Source organism: Etheostoma spectabile, unplaced genomic scaffold (assembly GCF_008692095.1).
Source record: "Etheostoma spectabile isolate EspeVRDwgs_2016 unplaced genomic scaffold, UIUC_Espe_1.0 scaffold00002368, whole genome shotgun sequence".
NCBI classification, from domain to species: Eukaryota; Metazoa; Chordata; class Actinopteri; order Perciformes; family Percidae; genus Etheostoma; species Etheostoma spectabile.
Genome location: NW_022602889.1, coordinates 5,215 through 28,380, shown reverse-complemented (window position 1 = coordinate 28,380; position 23,166 = coordinate 5,215). Strand labels below are relative to the sequence as shown.

Below are 23,166 nucleotides of genomic sequence, written 5' to 3'. Positions count from 1 at the left end.
GCTTTCACTGTTCATCTTAAAAGCTTCACTTTGAGTAATAAATATAGGTGCAGTTATTGTTCTTTCACTTTGAGTTTTGAAACATGAATAATGATTGACATACAGAACCGACTATCTGTGTATAGAAAACAGGTTTCTCTATAATCCCAAATGTACACTACCACAAATGAATAGAACATACTGTATGTAGCGTAGTTGTTACAGTAGAGCCAGTTCTAGCTTTGGACACATGAAACACTTGAAAAAAAAGACAAAGTCAATACCAATCTCCAAACCAACACCATCACATAGATCTAAACGGAAAACGAATAGGTAGGGGTTAACACAAAAGTAAGTGTGTGCACAACAGCTCCTCAATGTAGCATGATAAACCATCCCGCACAATTAGCATGGGAACACATAGGCTGTCAAAGAAGGGTGAGACAAAAGGGGTCAGAGGTTCTTGGAGGTTCTGTATGAGGGCTGCTTCTGATCAGCTTGACTGTGTGCCGGGTGAATGCTGGGAAGAGCGACCCTGGGACGGGAGAGGTCAGCGGGACTCAATGATGTGAGCTTTAATGTCCACAGATAGAGGACACAGGATGAGAACCGTCTTTGACATCTTAATTAGCTTCAACATCTTACTCTCATGCTTCTGACAGATGGTTTTGGGATGGCGTACATAGTGTGGAAAAGTTTCCATTATTAGTTTTGAGATAACGTAAATCAATAATCTGTGAACCACAGGCTTTAATTTGGGCGCAACTTTTAATTATCTTTGAGAAGGCTGTCTTGGTTCCAAGAATCAGAGGGCAGAGGGTATAGGCAGCATTTACAACTCACAGAAAAGTTTACTTTTTTTTTTTCTTCCTATAGACTGTTATAGCAAGTCTGGGTAACAAGTGTTAGATTTTAGATTGTGTTTTTGTGTGCCTGTGCTTCTTACAGAGTCATCGGACGCTGACACGGGCCATCCTTCCCACTGTTGATGCCGGACAGGGATGTTAGTTAAGTCTGAAACGTTCCTCTTCACCTGCAAACAAAGGCAAGATACAATTGTTGAAGTGTATATTTAAAGTACAAAAACAGCACAACAGTAGTGACACAAAAAGATAAATGCAAAAACATTACAGACAGCTCAACTATATATATATATTATATATTATATATATATATATATATCTCATTCTTTCATTATTATTTCATATTAAAAACTAGAAGTGGAAACTATTTCCATGATTAATTTAACAGTAAATACAATGTTATAAATTATAGCAAGGGCGACATCAAAGTATCCTCTATTCAGCAGCATGAGAAAAACTAGGATGGAGGCAGAGAATGGAGGAAGAGATGAGTCCAAAGAAGAAAGGAGTAGAAAAAAATAAAAAAAAGACAGCCAGTGTTATCAGCATTCTTCAGATGCCACAGCTAATGCCCAGCAACAACAGCCCCACGCTCTGAAATGAACAGTATTTCTCTTTTCCCATTCATGCGCAGACGCAGTATCTGCATCACTTAATAACATTCCGTGCTTTTAAACAGTTAGCAGCCAGCAGCGCCTGTCTCACCGAGCGCCGTGTTACACCGTCCAGTGGGTTGTTGGTTTAAAGCCCTAACGCCAGCTGATGTGCGCCAGCCGAAGGTGATCAAGCCTTGTCGGCGTCTGAACGCTGGCGGCCGTGGATTTTAGAGCATTTGTTTAGCAGAATTCTGCCCATCAGGCCCGCAGGGCTGGACACTGATGCTGAGAAAACTGTCAATTGTGGAGGAAAGATCCTTCTACACACAGGTCAAATCCTGTCTTTGTAAAAAGCACTGAAGAGAGAAGGATCCTTGGCATATGCAGGGCTGCTGGTCATGGAGGTGGAAACTTAAATACGCAACAAACACAAAGTCAAAGCCAATGTAAGGCAAAGCAGGAAAGCAGCTTCAAAACACTGAGCTAAGAAGACTGCAGGGGCAGACTTTGCCTTGGCGCTTTCAATCTTAACACTCTAATATGACTACACTTTGCACCATTATCTGTACATGCGTGGCTATCTGAAGGAACAAACATTCAACAGGCTGCTTGCAGAAATTATTATATTTAAAACTGAATGTATTCCTTTATCAAGCAACAGTAAATATTCTATGTTATTAATCTCTCAAAGAAATAATACTGTATTTGTGCTGTGCCTGGCACAGCAAAGCAATTTGCTGTACAAACAAGCTGCGAAACAAATAAAAGAACAATAATAAATGAGTGGCACAGTCCCTCCTTTGTCTTTCTATCGTAAATCCCACACCACACTGCTCGGTGCTTATCCTTATGAAGAAGAGCCATGGCCAGGATAGCAGCTGGGGTCAGAGCGGGTGGCCAGTGTTATTACAGAGTGTAATATCTATGTTTGACCAGCCGGCTACAGGGATTTGACTGACCGGCTGGCCCCGATGAAAGAAGTAAAAAGGGAAAAAGGAGAGGCATAAACACTAGTAATGAAGAGGCTGCAGTCAGAGGTTAAAGCAGCATCAGAGAAACAACAAACGAATGCCCACCACAGAGAGAATGAGGTGAGGTGGTGGAGGAAGAGGAGAGTGGAGACAGGCTGGTGACTGGTAGACTGGCAGAGGACAACCTTCAATAGAGAAAGAAAACACAGCTACACACACCCGGCCTGCCCACCTGAAACTATTCCGCCAGAATCTGGCGTCACTCACACAGATCTTCTCTGAGCATATGAAAAGTTTAAGGATATTATGAGAATCTGAGGAAACCATATCAAAAAGTAATTTAGAACATAAAGCAACTGAACAATGGGGTGACACAATGCCTTGCCATAGCTTCTGCAGGTAGCCAAAGTTTTTGTTGCAGCCCTCCTTCACAAAGCCTGTTTTGGCCAGAGCAGCCAGCATAGAAGGAGCAATACTGTCTAATGCTGCCCCTGTCTGCCACAACAGCCATCTCACTGATAAGTTAGACTGCAACAAATAAAAACAACTATATTTAATCCGGGACTATCCGTGAGTAACTAATTTTAGACAGCAAATTGTACTTACATTTATTAGCTTAAACCAGTTTGACTTAAAACAATGAAGTATTGTTGGAATGTAATTATATGACATTGAGCAGTTTATTTTAAGGAGCATAACATGGCACCAATGATGAAAAGTATCCATCAGCCTGACATACAGAAGCTAAAATGTAAAGGAAATGCCTTTAACAGAGCAGAACAGGATTTAAATCAAAGTCTTAGTAACAAATACAACGCTACTGATTTGTGCGTTGCTGTTCGAGTTGAGATGAGGCGGGGGGTGCGAGCCAGTTATATACAACATTAGCTAGACTGGCCATGGTGCTGAGCTGCTGGGCAATACGCCTCACGGCAAAATTAATGATCCAATCATTGTAAATGCCAATTGCCTGTAATCCCTGGCTGGAAGCAAATCAAAGAGAAGGAAAGGTTTCCGTTAAACAGTCACAAGCTCTCTCTCTCTCTCTTTCTTCATCTCCCCTAGGCACCAGATGCCTTTCTTTCATTCCTTTTTGGATCCAACCTTCCTTTTCTCAGCTCTGTAGCTCTGTCTGCATTTGGTTCCTATATGTCTCCCAGCTGCGGAGTAGAGATGGGGGCCAGGCCCACCCCGGGGGGCAGTAGAGGAAGGAAATCCCCAGGACAACTGGTCTGGTCACGGACTACCCGAAACCAGCAGCCATCCCTATTCTACCTATACTTCCCTGGCAAACATTTGCTCTCCAGCTTAGCTTAGAAGCTAGCCAGCAACTTACCCCCACACTCTTGTCTGGTAATGCCAATCAGAGTCTACACAGCACTGCACTCTAGAGATGGAGAAAAGAAGGTAGAGAAGGGACACTGGGTGAGAGAGATGGAGAATGAAGGAATAGAAAGGGAGGGCAAGGGCAGTTCCCTGAGAGCCACAAGGCAAAGCCAGAGCCTTTGGCAAAGACAAACAAGAAGATAGGACTCTATCCCTATTGATATGCACAAGCAGGACCATCGGCTAGTCTTCAGCTAAGACAAAAAGAGAATGGGGAGAGAAAGGTGCTCTGTAGTGGAGTCCATATGTGTCTGTGATGGACACAGTATAAGCAAAAAAGGAGTCTGGCTGAATATGGTTTTACTTCTTTGTTGCATTCTTAAGTCTTCTTATGATGACAGAAATACTCTCCCTTTTGTTTGGGTCTTTTATTATTGTTTTTATCCCAAAAATCCCAACCAAACTACTCGCCATTTTTCATGAATATCACAAATGCTCAAAAAGCAATGTGAAGTCATCAATAACTACTATTTAACGCATTTACTGCCTGTTGTTGCATCTGTAGCTCTCCACACTGGCTACTGAACCTTTTGAATCATTCCCTACGTAGCGTGTTTAATGACTTATTTCCTAACACATTACAGTAATAAAAAAGGAAGACGCCCGTTCCCTGGCTAAAGAGTAATATATAAAGAGCATGGCCAACATGGGGCAAACTGAGTCCAGATCTATGCAGGTTAAAGTTCTGGGCCTCATTTTCACTGCAGGGGGCCTTGAGATGCCTAAAGACAAGCATGCGTAAGGAAAAGACCACGACATGGAGGCCTGTTTAAGCCCACATTGTCCCTTATCCATCCCCACGGGCCTCTACCCCCCCCACCAAGTCAACAGTCCTTTGCCTCCTTTCTGTGTCCCTGGTTCCCCCCTCCCACACTGCAGGGACCCCTCCCCAGTGTTTGTAATCCCAGCAGAAACACTTAAGGTTCACAGTGGGTGCTCATCAACCATCTGCCTGAGAAGAGGGTGAGAGAAGAAGGGAGAGATGACGGAGGGAGGAGAAAAAGGAAAGAGCGAAGGAGGAGAGGAGAAACCAGGGCGGCAAGCTGCCTCCTCCAGTTCAGTTGTTGGTTGTAATAATCTCTTCAATTAGCACCATTACAAGCACTGCTAGTAGCCTGATTATTTTTAGTGTAATCTCACCCGCACCAAGGAGCCAGTTGCTGCAGTGAGCAAAGAACTCATTCATTACAGCTTAAAAGTAAATACTAAGCTGGCTGTAAAACATGGAGACCATAAAAGATGAAAAACAAACTGAAAAACAGGAACTCAAATTATGTAAGTTTGCCACAGAAATTAAAACTGCTAAAACTGATATTTTAAATTCCAGATATTTAGTGAAAATGATCATTACTTAACCCTGAGGTTAAATGAATAATGGGACTTCTCTATCTTACCTGATCAGTCTTTGGGAGCTTATTTCCCCTCACCTGTGACAGCAAGCTACCCACTGTGATAACAAATTACGCCTGCTCAGGTCTCCCTCTGCACGGGGGGTTAGAGCAGGACAGTACAGGGCAGTACAGGGAAGTAATGTATGTGTGTGTGTGTGTTGATTTGAACTTGCATGGGCCAAACATCGACACACACCACACACACACACACACACACACACACCCACCACACCACACACACACACACACACACACACACACACACACACACACACACACCCACACACACACACACACACACACACACACACACCACCCACCACACACACTTACTCATCTACATAGGCAAGCAAGCACACACATTTAGTTCTGCTCTTCAACCTTTAATTCATTTGCAGCTGTGATAGTAATAACCAATGGACAGCGAGGTACTGCCTTTACACTGGATCCAGTATGAGTTACTATAAATATTTCATAAACGGCCGAATCTACCATTTAGTTTCTGCTGATGAGGAAATTGAATGGAACTCTGTCTCTTCCATTGCGCCAGCATGCTTAGATCAAACAATGTCAGTATTTAAACCGCCTCCTAGACTGCTGAGAGAAAAGGGAAAGACGCAGTGTAGGGGGAGTGGGAGAAAAAGAGGGGTTGTACCAGACCGCAGCTGTGAGAGTAATTATGCTCGGAAATGTGATCATTTGTGATGAATAATGATCGATGGCTGAGATAGACTAGCAATGTTTGGCAATGGAATGAAAGCTGTGTTATGGGAAACCAGAATCAGGTACAATAATATTATGTATGAAAGAGTAAGTGGGTGAGTTGCTGAGAGCTTTTGTGTTTGTCTGGGTATATAAGGTGACTTTCTGGTGTCTTGTGGTGGTCTGTGTCTGCGTGCATGCTGGTGTCATACCTCCTGTATGGTTCTGGAGCCAGGGAAGTTGAGACTGTAGTCCCTCTGGGCCTCGCGGTGGCTGATGACCAGCAGGAAGTTCTGGGTTAACGACTCTTGGAGATCACTAAATGAGAAAGGGAAACAAGTAAAAGAAACAGGAGTGAACACAGTAGGGGCGCCCGGATAGCTCATAGCTCAGTTGTTAGAGCGGTTGCCCATATATACAGTGGCTTGAGAAAGTTTACACACCCAAGCTTAAGTTGATTAAAAAGAGGAATAAAAAAAACATCTTTTGGAAATTGATCTTAATGCCTTAATTAAAAACATTTAAGAAAATCAACTTTTTAAGGACACCAATTTTCTTTGTGAATAAATAATGTATTGTAAATAATGTTCTTCCTTAAAATACAGGGGTCATAAGGATACACACCCCTATGTTAAATTCCCATAGAGGCAGGCACATTTTTTTATTTCTAAAAGCCAGTTATTTCATGGATCCAGGATACTATGCATCCTGATAAAGTTCCTTTGGCCTTTGGAATTAAACTAACTCCATATCATCACATACCCTTCACTATATCTAGAGATTGCATGGCGCTATTTAGCCTAATAGCTGGTTTGATTTGCATTGAGATTTGATCTTATGAAATGTTCCCCATACCTATCTCTAGGTATGGTGAAGGGTACGTGATGATGTGGGGTAATTTAATTAAAAAGGCCAAAGGAACTTTATCAGGATGCATAGTATCCTTGGTTCCATGAAATAACTGGCCTTTAAAATAAAAATGTGCCTGCCTCTATGGGAATTTAACATAGGGGTGTCCTTAATAGGTTGGATTTTCCAATTTTTTTTTAATTAAGCATTATTTCCAAAAGATGTTTTTTCATTCCTCTTTTCAATCAGCTTAAGCCTGGTGCGTAAACTTTCTCAAGCCACTGTGTGTGTGTGTGTGTGTGTGTGTGTGTGTTGTGTGTGTGTGTGTGTGTGTGTGGTGTGTGTGGTGTATAGATAGAGGTTTACTCCTCGAACGCAGCGGGTCTGGGTTCGACTATGACCTGCGGCCCTTTGCTGCATGTCATTCCCCCCTCTGTCCCCATTCATGTCTTCTGCAGTCCTATCAAAATAAAGGCTGAAAATGCCCAAAAGATTCTTAAAAAAAAGAAAAAAAAAGAATGAACACAGTAGGAGATTAAAAAAAATACATTGAATCAGGAAAGGAATATGCAAAAGATGCAAAGCCGAATAATGACTTGAAAAGAAGGTGACACAGAAAAACAAACATTATCACTAAGAGCCACTCAGTGAAGCAAAGGCAAGTTGAAACATGTCAACTAGTGGTAACCTGCGGGCACCTCCTCTGGGGGGGGGTGTAGCCCACTTCACTGGTTGTGTCTTAACAAGCCTGGCCAGAGCTGCGCTCAGCACAGCAGGCTACCACAGCCATGACCACCTGCATCAATCTGCCTTATTGCTAACAAACCTGGCTGCTATTTTGAAATAAACCCAAGAGAGCTTTCAGCACCTTCCATACTGCAAACCCTAAAGATGCCTTTAAGCAAGATTTTACTGTGACACACAGTAGCCCAAAATGACCGCATCTGCAGGGTTTGGTAAGGTTGTTGATTTTTTGGGTTTTTTTTTTAGCGTTAATAAATTACTGCTGTATTACTGCAGTCAGGATGGGAAATTAACAGTGGCTGGTGGATGCCCAATTTTACCAGCCACTTTTTCCAGAATTCAAATTTATAAAAGAAAGTGCACTAGCATATTTAAAATTTCTTCAATACATTATTTTGTATTATAAATACATATTTTATTATTTATAAGCAAATAAAAGGTTATGTGAAACAAATGTGCCATTATTGCCACACTCTGCTCCTGGGGTACCATCTTTGTATGGCAGTGCACTTGATATGAGCCTTGGATGACTTGTGGTCTTTCATTGCCTCTAATTTAAGGTTAGTTGTTTCTCTAACGAAAAAATTGTTTGCATTTTCTTAAGACGAGTAGGTTTGACAATGATGCAGGGACTGGTCGTCTGTAAGGTAGGCTATAGGGTTGTGCCAATGGACGATATATCATTGTCGTATCATTGGCTGAGAGAGAAAAGGTGTTAACGTCACATTTTCCTTTATCCCCTCATTGGACTTACTTTATGGATACTACTGTGTGCGTGCATCAACAAGTAAGTCTGCTGACGATGTTACGTAGGATTTATGAATATACGTGGCAACAGGAGGCTAATTCACGAGGGTGCTATTTTATCTGTGAGCTAATATTGCGCATCTTTCATGTGCGCTGCAAGAGTTTTTTTGTTTTATTGAATACGTTATTCAGTGCAAATGTAACCAATAATGTAGTTTAATCTCAGTAATGATGGTATATTTACTTTGAAGGGGCATCTGGTACCTTTACCTGGTTATTGTTGTTGCTCTGTTAAATGTCCCACTGTACTGCTGCTACGCAGATCACAAAGATCTGATTGAGTCAAGACTTTACGGCACTGCAGTTAAGTAAAAGTAGGTCAAGTTGTAATGTACTGCCCCTAACAACGGTAGCTGTATTACTGTCTATTTACAGAGGACATTTAAATGTATGTCTGATCAACTGCCCATTTAGGGGACATCGCCCAATCCTAGTAGGCTAACCATTCCGTTGTTTTCCCTTTGCCACAATGCCCCACTTGTTCAAAAAGTAAGCTACCTTTTCTTTTTCTACTTAGCCCTCAGCTACTGCTGTCTCTGCGGTGGGCCTCCTAACACCGGGGATATGTGCTACATTTTTTAAACCGATGTCACGGACTAGCACTGAGAACCACTCCACCCGCCACTATGGCTGGTATACAAGGCAAAGCCACCCGCCACTTTGTAAAAGTACCCGCCATTGGCTGATGGCGGGTGCTAATTTTCCACCTGACTACAGTACTGCCCCGGTCTAGCTTGTGAAACTTGACTGGATAGTGATTAGAGTCAATTATTAGTCATATCTGTTTATGTCAATTACAGGTTATGTACTAAAAGTTGCACAACCGGATGTGACGAATTTTGACGAGATGGTGGAGCTGAGGAGGATGACACGGCTAAGCTGTGTCGTTTATGTTGCAATGTCTCTGTGCTAGACTAAGTGCTTAAAGGGGTAAAAGTCGTCGACTATTAATCCTTCTAAAGTGAGCCATTAAGTGGACACGGACCTCCGGGTACTTCGGCCATTAATCTGCATGTATTGTATTTTTCTAAATTTCCTTACGTTACCAGCAGTACCTTTGATGAGGTCAAAACATGGTGAGAGGGTCATGGTTTAAAACAAAAACATGGATGACCAAAAACAAGTTCACTGCAATTTAATGCACACAGTGCCATGGTTACACATTGCCAAACCTCTGTCAAGATTGACAGGTCAGTGTGTAACTACGCCCCTGAAGCATCCCTGCTTTATCGTCCATTTTAAAATAAACAGGATCGTAATTTACTAAATGAACATCATGCTGTATTGAAAAGATTTGAAAGTAGCGATTGAGAACATGACAAACCATTCTATCCCTTCTGTCCAACTTCATGAATAATTGAACACCTAAACAATCAATCTATTAATCAATCTATCAGTTGTAACACCATGTTAAAATTACAATACATTTTTAATAATAATTAATTTTAATAATTTTATTTTTCTCAAACCATAAACAACATTTACTGGTGGGCATACAAAAAGACACATAAAAGCTGTTTACAGGTAACCACTGGTCTGGTTTACACTCTCACAGTGGAGGTCATATGCTGATTATATGTGAGCAGTGAAGACAGTCTGTCCAAGAGGCCCTGAAGGGTCAGACTTTCTGGACTTGCACCATAGCTCGCTCAGCAGCTTACAGCTGTGACAGAGACGCTGTGAATGATGCAAACGCAGACACTTTGTGTGCTTCACGTAGAGAGGAGGAGGTGGGGGAATCAACTTTTGGAAGCTTCATTTACAATAAGCTGTGAGGTTAAGTAGCGTTTTGAGCAAACGCTGGGTCTGTGAGGCTGAATATCAATGGGAGGCTTAAGGGCCGAAGCAGGCACTTAATCAGGGCTCAGAACCCAAGGAGAGGAGGAAGAGTTGAGAGAAAGAGAGGATGGGGGAATTATATGTAGCGCACACATTAATTATGCAATCACACCCTTAATCTGCACAGATCTGGACGAGCTTATGTTAACAGAAGCTCAAATTTACTGTAATGACAGCATATTTACATTGACTAAAACTACGAAATCAATATGTAAATGTAATGTTTGTTGTAGCTAACTGGGGAAGATTGGAAATGTGTGGAGTGGAAAGATGGATGCATATGTATTAGGGCTGAGCAGAAGGATGAGAGTGCATGTGTGTGTGTGAGATGGAGTGAGTGTGAGAAGTGGGAGAGAGCGAGAGAGAGAAATGGAAAGGGGTAGGGACACATAAATAAGGATCTAGCTAATATCATGATTATGTTTGGACACAGTCCCGAGGTAGTGCTGGCAGGCAGCTAGACTCCTAAATAGACAGAGATAGAGGGTAAACGGAGTGGAAGTGATACTCTGTCCTTCCAAGCAAAGAAGGAACATCTTATCAGTCATTTATGGCAGACTGACTAGCCATTTGGTGCATTTGGAGTTCTTTTCAAGATTTACTTTGAAGGGGCATCTGGTTACCTTTACCTGGTTAAGCTTGCGCCCTATGAGCAGAGGTTTAGTCCTTGTCGCAATGGCTGCTGGTTTGGTTCCAACCTGCAGCCATTTGCTGCATGTTATACCCTTCTCTTTCCAACTTTCCTAACTTAATCTGTCCTGGTAATAAAAGCCAAACAAATAATCCTCCAAATAATCAAAGATTTACTTTGAAAAACCAGATCACTTGTTGGGCTCTGTAGTACAAAAATAGCTACTGAAAATATCAAAGGCAATCATAGGGAAATGTCCCATCTGTCTGTAAAGGCCTTCTGGTTGACATATTACTTGAAATAAAAGACTGGTTCACCGCAAACTTCCTTAAACTAAACAGTGATAAAACCGAACTCCTCCTCGTAGCCACCAAGTCCACCCTATCCAAAATTAATAGTTTCTCTCTACCAATCGACAACTCCTTGGTCTCCCCTTCCCCTCAGGTCAAGAGTCTGGGCGTCATCTCGATTCCTCCCTCTCCTTTCAGTCACACATAAATAATATCTGCCGGTCTGCATACTTCCACCTACGCAAACATAAACCGCCTCCGTCCGTCCCTTACCACTCACACTGCCTCCATCCTTATCACAGCCTCGTCACCTCCCGCCTTGACTACTGTAACTCTCTCCTTTTTGGCCTTCCTCAAAAATCCCTCCATAAACTTCAACTTCTTCAGAACTCAGCAGCTCGTGTCATACCAGAACCCCTCATTTCATCATATAACCCCGGTTCTTCAGCAGCTCCATTGGCTCCGGTTCAATTCAGAATACAATTTAAAATCCTTCTCCATACTTTCAAAGCCATCCATAACCTTGCCCCTCCATATCTATCAGAACTCCTACATTGCCGTCCCCTCCCGCTCCCTCAGATCTTCCTCCTCCCTCCACCTCACTGTCCCCCATGCTCGACTCATCACCGTGGGGAGCAGAGCCTTCAGCCGCTCTGCTCCCCAGCTCTGAACTCACCCCACCCGACCTCCGCAACATCAACTCTCTCCCTCTGTTCAAAACTAGACTAAAAACCCATCTGTTCCAGCTCGCTGATCTGTAAATACACTGTCCTGTTTGTTTTGTTTGTTTGTTTTGTTTGTTTTGTTTTTTGTTTTATCTGTTTTGTTATTACTACTTACACTTTTATGTTCCCTATATCTGTCTTTTATTCTCTGTAAAGCGTCCTTGAGTGTTAGAAAGGCGCTGTTAAATAAAATGTATTATTATTATTATTATAAACAAAACACGAATGTTTCATGTCTAATATCCTTTTGTCTCGCTTTCACCACTGATGTTTTCAAAGCAGCTGTCTTCTGATAGAAGCAGACCCTTCAAGCAGTATGGGGGTGTAAATGAGGATGTCTCAGTGTTTGCTTCTGCCTTCAGAGGTCTTTTTCTCACTTAACACACACACTCGTGACATCCAGGTTGGCCTGCAACATCTCTGGAGGTACTTGAAATGGCATAAGGGTGCCGGGAGGAAAATGTCATTTAACTTTATGGACAGAGAAAATGGAGCGTTTTGCAGGGTAGAAGAGCAGGCTAAACAGATTGGTTTCATTCTGAGGTAAGCCCATCGCCTAAGCTGTGAGTCCCCATGGCACAGAGCAGACTCTAGACCTTATTAAACTAGCACTGCCAGACACACAGACACACACAAATTGTGGCTTGTGCCTGCAAAACACAAATACCCATACAAACACACACACACACACACACACACACACACACACACACACACACACACACAGACATATACTCACTACCATCATGTAGGTTTCATCTGCTAAGAGACAAACAAATACATAAAAACACACTGACCAGGAGAGTTGTCTCCTCCTGATACGTACAGAGGGGTCATGAAGTACACACAAGGTATTCTTACCTCCTCCACAGTTTGCATCCACAACAAAGCAGAAGGATGCCAAACCGTTGAGGCTCTGCTCTGTTTTGGTCTGCCATCTTGTCCCAAAGTCAATCAGCATGCTAACAGTTAGACACTTCCCACAAGGGCTGCTTTAGCTAGCTAGCTAGCTATCTAGCTATCTAGCTATCTAGCTAGCTATCTAGCTATCTAGCTATCTTACCCAAAGCATCTGTGAATCTGCTTCATTTACTGGATAACTGACACACAGGCGGAGAGGTGGAGGGGGGTACAAAGACGCAATAAAAAACACACAAAACCTAATGAATCATTTTTGCTATTTCAAATTTCTTTGAGAGTTCAAATTAAAATAACCTCTCCTTGGCAAACATGCTTCCTGAGAGCTGTGCAGAGAATAAACGAGGAAGGAAACAGGCTCCATTGAAATATTCATCAGCCCTTCATCATTTATGTAAGAGATTAGGTCCTCCTCAACACCCTCTTGTATTCACAGGCAGTCATCAACATGGCCACAGAGAAAAACCTTATTCAGACCGGGCTTTGATACTGCAGTACTAAGTGCACATCACATCGCTAACTAAATAACTACCTGAGATGGATTGGTGCTCAAAGGAAAATCTTCCAAAGCCTCAAGATTTATTTCTAATCAAACAAGACAACTAAGAGGAGTTTACTCAGCGGGATCATAATGACAGTGCAGAACTATTTAATCAGTCGGTTCGGTTTAGGTGTGTGAGCTGCATGAGCCAAGCTCTACAAAGTAATTGCAAGGGATATTACCATTTATGGGACATTTGCATTTTTACTCAGCAACAATTTGAAGCAAATAAAAATTGTGAAATTAAATTTGGGGGGATGAATGTCTTTTTAGACTGCAACTACGAAATAGCAAACAAAGTTGATTTATTAATTTATTTTATTAGTATATTTGGAAGGAATGGCATTGATAGATCAAGTGATCATTAAGATGACATGCTACAGTTTAAAATCTTGGAGAGAAAAAAGCATCCTCACACTCAAGTCTGTGCAAAAATGTAATTTAATTTAGCAAGCTGACTGAAACAAGCGTTCTGCATTAAGGCTAATTAAGTGATGATATTTTACCTTTTGTGCTGCTGCATTCACTGGCTACAAGCCTCTGACCGAAAGCTTGCTGAATTAAATACATTTTTCCACAGACTTGAAACCTTTCCCATTAGTTTTATAGTCTGTAGCTCCAGCACCTCATCTTAGCCCGATACGGGTGAGTAGTGTTTATTTTCTTAATTTTAAAACAGTATAAATTCTTAAAACTCAGTGTATACTGTATAATACAAAAATAACCATCCAAGTTACAGTGGCGAAGTTTTAAAGGCATGGGCACCATAGCCTGTCTCTTGGAGATAGTTCTTCAATTCTATAAGCAAGTCCAGATGCCATGCCGTTTCTCATATATTAGAAGCCGTGCCACCAGAATGACAAAAGAATCAATATTGATTTAATTTATTGTAACAAAGAGACAATATAGAGACAATGTGTGTAACAGACTCTACTTTGAGCAATGCTGAATGTGTTTTTTGGAACACTTGTTCATATGTAATTAACTGGGGCTGTAATATTAGCATGATCATTTTGTTTTCAATAATTGCACAGAAGTAGTTAGTGGTACTGGTACCAGAACGGATGAGTTCACTAAACCCACATCAAGACACATGACTGTGATAATGTGTGCTTCCCTACCTACAAAACGTTTGGTTGAGGCCCTACTGGCACTGAGCTCTGTCTACTGCAACAACTTTGTACACACTGCACTTACTGTGGATTTATGGTGTGACCACAGTTTATTTTCTACTGCAAGCTTGTCTGATCCCGCAACAGGGGACTGCTCCCCCTCCTACTTTATGATCGCCTCTCCTCTCCCACTATGACAGCAGGGTACACACGCACGCACGCACACACACAATTCAGCCCCAACTGTCCTCCATCAAAATAGCTGACACAGAATAATGAGCTTCTGACACCCAAAATGATATCGATAACACTTGAAGAAATGGCAACGGCGCTGCTAAAAAGACACAGCAGTAAGTGGGGGAGTGAGAAGAAGGAGGCGAGGGAGGGAAGACTGGGGAGATGAGGGCCATTAGCTGCCAACACAATATAACTACCACTTAGCCTAACTAGCAGGCAAAGCGGCAAACTGCCAAATGACTTCTTTTACAAATGTTCTGGTGGCATGTGGATGCTTGCTTGGCTAACATAAAGAAATGTGGGGAGAGTTGCAGTAAAATTTTAATTTAGAATCCACTGTCATTAAACAAACTAGGGCCATTATATGTGAGACTATAAACAACTTTGGCTAATAAAGGAAATGTAGTAAAGAGAAGTGTTACAGAAAAATGTCAAAACATTCATTATTATGATTCTATCTGATTCAAATATTGATAACATGGGCAGTTTTATTAAACTTAAATGATTCAGAGAGATCCTGTAAAATTGGTAATCGCAGAATGTGACACCCAAAAGATGTCCTTCCATAAAACAATTATCAAATTGTCTTCATCCAGCATTTTAACTGACAACTGTAAAAAAAATTATATCATTAGTTATTAGAAGGAAATTTTTATTATTGTGTCATACATATAACTACGCCAAGAACGCATTGGGCCTACAAGTCACCGTAAATTCATACAAGCCAGGAGTGCTGCGTATACATTTGCAGAGAAAGTCCAAACATAGAGAAGCGAGTTAAGCATCTTTCACAATCAAATCAAAAATCATATACAACAAAATTCTGAAATTACTGAATCAGAATAATTACTAATCAAATAATACATCTGGCCTTATTTTCCAGGCATATGAGACAAAGTTATCAAACTTCAAAATTAAAAGGCCATTCCAATTGTTGCTCATCTGTACACAATATTATTTCAGGGTTATGTTGAGCCAATTGGTGAAAAATTAGCTATCTTAAATTACTTTTCAATAATCTTAGCGCTCTCCCAGTAGAGTCAACAGGGAACCCAACTCCAACATATTCTGCAGGACAGGCTTTGATTAAACCAGTAAAATTAAGTCATCCGTGTATAATAAAGAACCCAATTTAATATCATCGCACAAGCACATGCCTACATAAGGTTCCTTAATTACAATACATTGCAAAAAGAGTTGGAAAAAAGATATCACCTTATGTTACTTCAAAAGGTGTACCAGTCAGTAAACATATCTGATTTCAATACAAGCAACTCAGAAACTACACAAGGTCTGGATTGCTTATAAAATCTACCAGCATCCACCCATCTTCCATAAATTTATAGGCAAGCATGTATAAGAGCAAAACAGGCTTGTTATTTCTAAATCCATTCTGCTCATCAAAATACTATATATATATATATATATATATATATATATATATATATATATATATATATATATATACTGAACACAAACAATTAGAAATGGTATAGTTATTTATACCATTTGTGTTCAGTATATATGAAGGTAAATATGATGCAAAAAGTGAGAGCTTGTAGAATACAATGTGAGAACTTGCAGAACAAAAAATTTGAAAGTGTATGTTAAAATTTCCACTTGTAAAATTTGCATTTGTAAACATAAAATTTGAACTTGCAAAAAATTATTTGCACACATATGATCTGAATTTGAAATCACACAAAGAAAAAAAACAGGAGAGCTTGTAAAAAAAATCTGAACTTGTAAATTGAAATTTGCACTCATAAAATGTTCACACACCTGTATTCTGAATGTGAAGTCACAGACAAAATATTCACAAATGTGTAGAATGATATTTGCATGAACACAATGACAACTGCCACCGTGTAGTGCAACATTTACTCTTTTTTTAGATTCGGGTTCATTTTCCATCACAAACACAACTCGGTGATTACAACCTCTCGAATCTGTCACTGTAACTTCACCTATGTGCTCTTTCACATCACACAGGGCGAGTCTGCACGCATCGACTTTTGCAACACTTCTTACAATATATTTGGTGCAAAACTAATTTGTACCTGTGGACTTAGACTGTGGGGCTCTGAGCCGACAGAACGGCCGGCAAAAGCAGGGTTTCTATCACCAGATGAGGGACAACTCTGTCCGGCTTATTTATGTAGCATGGAAGCTGGGTGGAATAGCATGCTAGCGTTAGCTAACTAGCAGCCAGCCCTCTTCTCAATAAATACCTTTTAATTATCTAAACACTTTTTAACAGTCAAACTGTTATACAAGTAAATGTTGCACTACACCCTTGCAGCTGTCATGCATCTATCAATCTACACATTTGTGAATATTTTGTCTGCGACTTCACATTCAAAATACAGGTGGGTGAACATTTTATATATATAAGTTCAGATTTTTTTACAAGCTCTGTTTTTTTTCTTTGTGTGACTTCAAATTCAGATCACATATGTGCGAATATTTTTTGCAATTGCAAATTTTAACATACAAGTTCAGATTTTTTGTTCTGCATGTTCTCACATCGTATTCTACAAGCTCTCACCTTTCGCGCCATATTTACCTTCATAAGTATAAAGCTTTTTGGAACATGTTGCAGGCATCAAATTCAAAATGAGTGAATATTTGCAAAAAACAATAACGTTTATCAGTTTGAACATTTAAATATATTGTCTTTGTACTGTATTCAATTGAATATAGGTTGAACAGGATTTGCAAATCATTGTATTCTGTTTTTATTTATTTATTTATTTCCGTATTTTTTTTCCCATTTGTGTTTTTTAATGTCCCGACTTCATTAGAATTAGGGTTTGTATCTATTTTACCAGTCCAATGCTATAATCTTCAAATTTACAATAAATAGGGCTTTGGTCACCCTTCAATATGCAGGTGAAATGAATTGAGAAATATGATTTCTTTGGATAATGTTTACCCGACCCTGATGAAAGGACAATCACATCTTCAGCTGCCACCTGTGATTGTATTACTGCTTTGGCTTGACAATGAGCAGCCTGACATTTCAGAAGGAAAGGTTGCTAATACTGCCACGGATTCCCTGAAATGAACAGAACAATCTCTGGATGGATAACCCAGGCTTAATGAAGCTTTCTCAACAAATCTCTTGTCACTGGGTACTATCACTAACATGGCAGACTGGTGGGTTTTGATAAAAAGAAAAACTGAATAAATAACAGAGGTGTAGTGTGGATATCTTACACACAGTCTATGAAGAGTACGATACAAAACAACCTTTAGCAAGCAACAATGTCGGGCTGAAAGAAACTAAGATGGGAGGACAAATTATTATTTACATAAGAGAGATTGCAGTTTTCCTATGAAAATGTCACAATGAATGTGAGAAAATTAATGTGTACCAGCAGGTCAAATGTCTCTTAATATACCAAAGAAAATTGTGTTTGCTGCTGGATTTGGAATCCATCTTCTCCTTAACTTGACGTAGACCGCCACCTGGTGTTCACTATTGAGAACTACGCTCATACCACTACCAGTAGTATTTCATACAGTGGATGTGTACCAGGATGGAAAGAGGAGGAGGATTCATTATAAAATTACAAATAAAAGCAGAGTCAGCGAGTGCTGAATGCTGGGCTGAGTACCTGTTTTTGCTGGTGCTGGCAGTAGGGGCGATGTCGGGAGTCAGGACATACAGGCTGTTGTTTTTGGGCAGGTGTAAACTTCTCATCACCGTCTGATTACACACAGACAGAGATACAACTTCAAAATAGGAAGTCACTAGGAAGGACTCACTAGGAGGACTCATGGCTTGTGGAGATAATTTGTTAAGAAAAGACATTTGTGTTCACTACATACTTACATGCTGTATACGTCATGTATCTCCTGGTGAATATTTGAGGGAAGCCTGTTACTCTACAATACTTGGTTAGAAGTTGAAATATTGTTTTTAGGAACATGACATAGTTATACTGACTGTGTGGTAGGCAACAGGCCTGTTTGGTATGTTGGCTAGAGCTTGGTGACCTGAGAAAGGCTGTGAAGACCAGTGGTGGGATTTGCACTTGGTCACAGATGCTTCATATGAACATATACAAGGTTTTATAGGATGTTTTGGATAACAGTATTAAAACTATGTAACACATGCTAATGTTCTAAAGCTTGAAACTAAAATCTGGAAAAAAAACATATAAAAGACGTGTTTAGCTCACATCAACAGGGCTTTCTTTTCTTGATGCTACATTGAGTTTTCTTTCACTTGTCTGTTGTGACAAACATTTATAAGTTATGTTAACTCACACTATCGGATACATCTCCACACTTCCATCCCTTGAGCTGCATTTTGGACACTGGAACCCCAAGCTCTGTCTCGAGGATTTGTTTGATTTCTCCTGTAAAATTAGATTCATGCAAAGGAAAGTGTACATTATGCACAAAGAGGCAGTGTGAAATGTTGAGTATTATACGTATGCGTACAGTATGTGTATCTGTCTGTGTATCTGTCTGTGTATCTATCTGTCTGTCTGTCTGTGTGTGTGTGTGTGTGCGTGTGTGTGCGTGTGTGTGTGTGTGTGTGTGCTTGTGCGTGTGCGTGTGCGTGTGCGTGTGCGGCTCACCGACTGTGCTGCCTTCCTCCAGTACCAGCTCTACAGTGCGCTGCCGGTACTCCACCTTGAAGTTGAGCATCCGGGGCTGACGCTCTACAATGTGTCGGGAGGAGACGTTGACGGGGCAAAAAGCTGAAGTTGAGGACGAAGGAGGAGAGGAGGACAAAGACGAAGTGGGAGGAATTGCACCTCCTGCTGCTGCATCCGCTGCTTCTGATTGGCTAGGAGGTCCGAACATGCTGGACTGGCTTGCCTCACTGGAAAAGTTACTGTACAGAAGTGACAGGTTATTGAGGGTTTTGAAGATTAAATGCTCCATCTTTATATAATATCTTATATAAAATCTCATTATAGATCATGAAGGATAGAAAAATGTGGACATTTGAAATGATGATGCTATCAGAAACAAATATCTCTGTATATTTGTGGTCACATCACACCTATCTTTGTTCTTGTTTTTAGCCTGTGACCTGATGGTCAAGAACCAACAGAGGTCACTACTAGACAAGAAATGGCTTTACTTCCCATCCTCCCTTACAATATCTACTTTACTCTCCTTCAAGCTTTTCCCTTTGCTGCTTGTGTAGTGTATAACCCATGTTTTACAGAACACAGTAAATAATGTCTTTTTGTCTCCCCAACCAGAACAAAGTGTGCCCTTTATTCCTTGACGTGTAAGCAGCAACTGTCTCACAAGGACAGAGTGCCAGGCTCAGGCTTTCTAACAAAGGCTGTATTTTATTTGGCCCAACCACATTAGAGAGACCACTGTCCTGAGGCGTAGGTTAACTGTCAACAGCCACAAAAATTCTATGTACAGAATGGGCCAATAGGGTGGGAAATGAACCCGACCAAATTGGAGCCCATTATAACTGCCTCCTCCACTAGCCACTTAAGTAACAAACTAACCAATTATTTTAAGATCCAAATCTTCCTAAACTTATAACTGGACAATGAGAATAGTTACTGAATAATGTAACCCAGTATTTAATAATTAGGCACTGAAATCACTCAATATTCTGACAACATTTAAGAAAAATAATCTTCCAAGTGTGGATGGATCACACAGACATCAAGTTATTTGATTTAAACCCTTTGCACGAGTTTATGGATTTGACAGGTTAATCCCTCTTTGTGATATTAAATCTGAAAACCATCTGAATGCTTGAAACTGGTTTGCAAAATACAGAAAGGAAGTCATACCATGAGTACATGTAAATATGTGAAACATATTTACAGAAAACTAGTAAGATAGTATTCCAAACAAAATATATCTTCACTAAAGTGAACCAGACAGACAACTACTTTTATTTATCTACTTTTTTACTTGTATTTAGAGAGTAGATATATAGAGATGCTATACAAAAAAGGAAAAAGAAATCTCGCCAAGAACACGCACTTCTTGAAAATATCTGAGAAAATAAAAAAAAAATAAAAAGTAAAAAAAGATCCTGAGTGACCTTTAACCTAAACTTGGAACAGTAACAGTGAATGCCGTTAAATTGTCCGTTGTTGCTGTTTGGGCGTAGTTCCATGCTGCCCGACACACACGGTACTGTTCTCCTGTAGTCAAGGAGGTGTCCCAAAGAAGACAGAACTGCTGAGCCCTTCACCCACGGACAAACCGTCAGACCAGTGACCCAGTTCAACAAGGGGTTGAGCTTTTTTTTAAGCTCTATCAGGAAATAATTTGTGGTGCTCTGACTCCCAAGAGGAATTTTGGTTACTGATCAACAAGACAAGCTTCTTAAAATTCCCAACCTGCTTACTAAAGAGGACACAAGGGAAGAGGAAATGCATTTTCGATGGGAGGGTTGGCGCAGTGTCCGACTGGCTCCAGCTCAGGTCCCGTCATCAGAGTCTGTTTACTGGGCAACGCCAGCCTACTCCTACCATTGCCAGACACTTAGTAAATGTGTTGGCTGCTAGTCAGACTGCCAGCCAGCCTCCATTCATAGCAATGTGTGCCCTTGAGAAAGACCAGCAATATTCTCATGGCCCAAGGGCCTGAACCACACACTAAAGAACATGCATGCATGCGCACACATACACACAAGTGTGTACACAAAATAAAACGGTTTAACAGAACATCTCTAGTGTGAGTGGATTCAAATCAGCCCAGTGCATTCAAGAGTGTAAACTAACCGTTGAGGGAAAGTGAAGGGCTCACAGCCTCTTAAAGAAACCTTTTCTTTTCAGAAACGGTGTACAACTCCACTCTTGGCAGAAAGTTTCCTTGCAGTTGCAGAGTCTTTTATACTACTCCTCTATTAACCAGCAGAATAGAAACCATAGCTGGAGCAATAAGCTCCAACTCAGTAGCCTCTACGTTAGCACTATTTGCTGGCTATGGATTTGTATCTAACTAAACAACAGGAAGAATGCAGTTAAATGAAAAGTCATATATGATATGCATGATCAGGTAGCATTTGTTTAGTGTTGTAAGGCCAAGTGATAAACTTTCTCTGATTTACAGTAAATGTGTGGCAACATGGTTATTACCTTTGTAAGATCCATTCTCCTGTGGTATCACTCCGTTGATGGCTGCCTGTAATGAAAGTGGAGGTAAATTTTACAACATAATATAATGCAATGTTTTTGTTTTTGTTCTGTATTGTATCAATGGCCAACTTTTTGCTAAGAAAAGATAGTTAACTGTGCATTGGGATCCGAGAAGTTCAACCCATAACATCTTTAATCAGTAAACTGCAGCATGACAAAACATGGAATAACAGCCAATACATGCGGAGCATGTCTTGAAGAGACTGGCAGATATTGCAGCATATACTGTATTTCTAGACAAGTATCTGGACAGTAACTAAGATACCTGCATGTGGCCATGGAAGGTATTTTTTTATGCCAAGACACAACTTTATAAATTGTAGCATAATCATTTACATGTGCTTTAAGCGGACATGCTGCTAACCAGTCATTCAGAATCCCCTATGAACAAGACTAGGACTACTTTATTAGGTGAAATTTCACCAAAATTATAAACTTCCACAATGCACAAAAGATCATTTAAAAAAATAAACTTTTGAATCAACATTGTGGCACCACATCATAAAAGTCTGATAATGCCACTTACACAATGTCTTACAACAGTATTTCAAAAACCAGGCACTTAATTATGTTTGTTTTCATTTCTTAGGAAAAGGGATCTACATGACGACAGATTACTGTGTGCAAAAGTGACTGACTGGAACAACTAGCCAGTCCACATGTAACCAGGCCAAAATTACTATATTTTGGTTGATCCTGTAACATAATGTTTGTCAAAAGGTCTGTTATGTTAGCTGGCTGAGAGGTTTCAGACTAAACCTAACTAAATGTGAGAGAGAATGATGGAATATTCAAGCAGGCTGACTGATCAGGACAAAGACAGCTGAAAGGACAAACATGACAGAAACCACGGTCAGCTTTGCATTGAGCTTTTGTTTGAATGCACAATTGATAGGATTTCCCTCGAACACTGACTATTCTTCACTGAAAAACCACCAACATAAAGTAAGTTCTTATGCGTTGGCTAATAATATCCCTATTCTTTTTTATTGAATAAAGGCAATATTTTTTTTTTGAAGATTATTTTTGGGGGCTTTTCCCTTTATTGCAGAGAGACAGTGGATAGACATGAAAGGAGAGAGAGATGGGGGATGACACGCAGCAAAGGGCCGCAGGTCGGATTTAAACCCTGGCCGCTGCAGGACTCAGCCAACAGGGCGCGAACACTCTTACTGGGTGAGCTAGAGGCTGCACCGAATAAAGGCAATATTAATGAATGCATAAATTGTTCAGCCTGCCATTTACTAATGATCACAAGATGAGATGCATCAGGATCTGGGTGGATTGAACAATTTCCTACTCTGCTATAATATAAAAACAATATCCTGGGGAAAACACAGCTCAGGAGAATCCCTTAAATTTTGATTTTTTTTTTTTACTACACCACCCACAACCAGTATGCACAATCACACAAGCATATTTGTTTTGTCAATGTTTACA

General features: G+C 40.5%; 1 protein-coding gene across 1 annotated transcript; it reads right to left on the bottom strand.

The window, feature by feature from the left end:
* Positions 1 to 859: 859 nt before the first annotated feature.
* LOC116675870 (FAS-associated factor 1) lies at positions 860 to 21,674 on the bottom strand. Its single transcript, XM_032507394.1, has 6 exons — positions 21,667 to 21,674; positions 19,174 to 19,433; positions 18,857 to 18,948; positions 18,202 to 18,293; positions 6,101 to 6,206; positions 860 to 1,012 (listed from the first exon to the last, which is right to left on the bottom strand). The coding sequence occupies exons 2-6, from the start codon at positions 19,400 to 19,402 to the stop codon at positions 860 to 862; spliced, it is 672 nt and encodes a 223-aa protein (XP_032363285.1). The 5' UTR covers positions 19,403 to 19,433; positions 21,667 to 21,674.
* Positions 21,675 to 23,166: the final 1,492 nt, after the last annotated feature.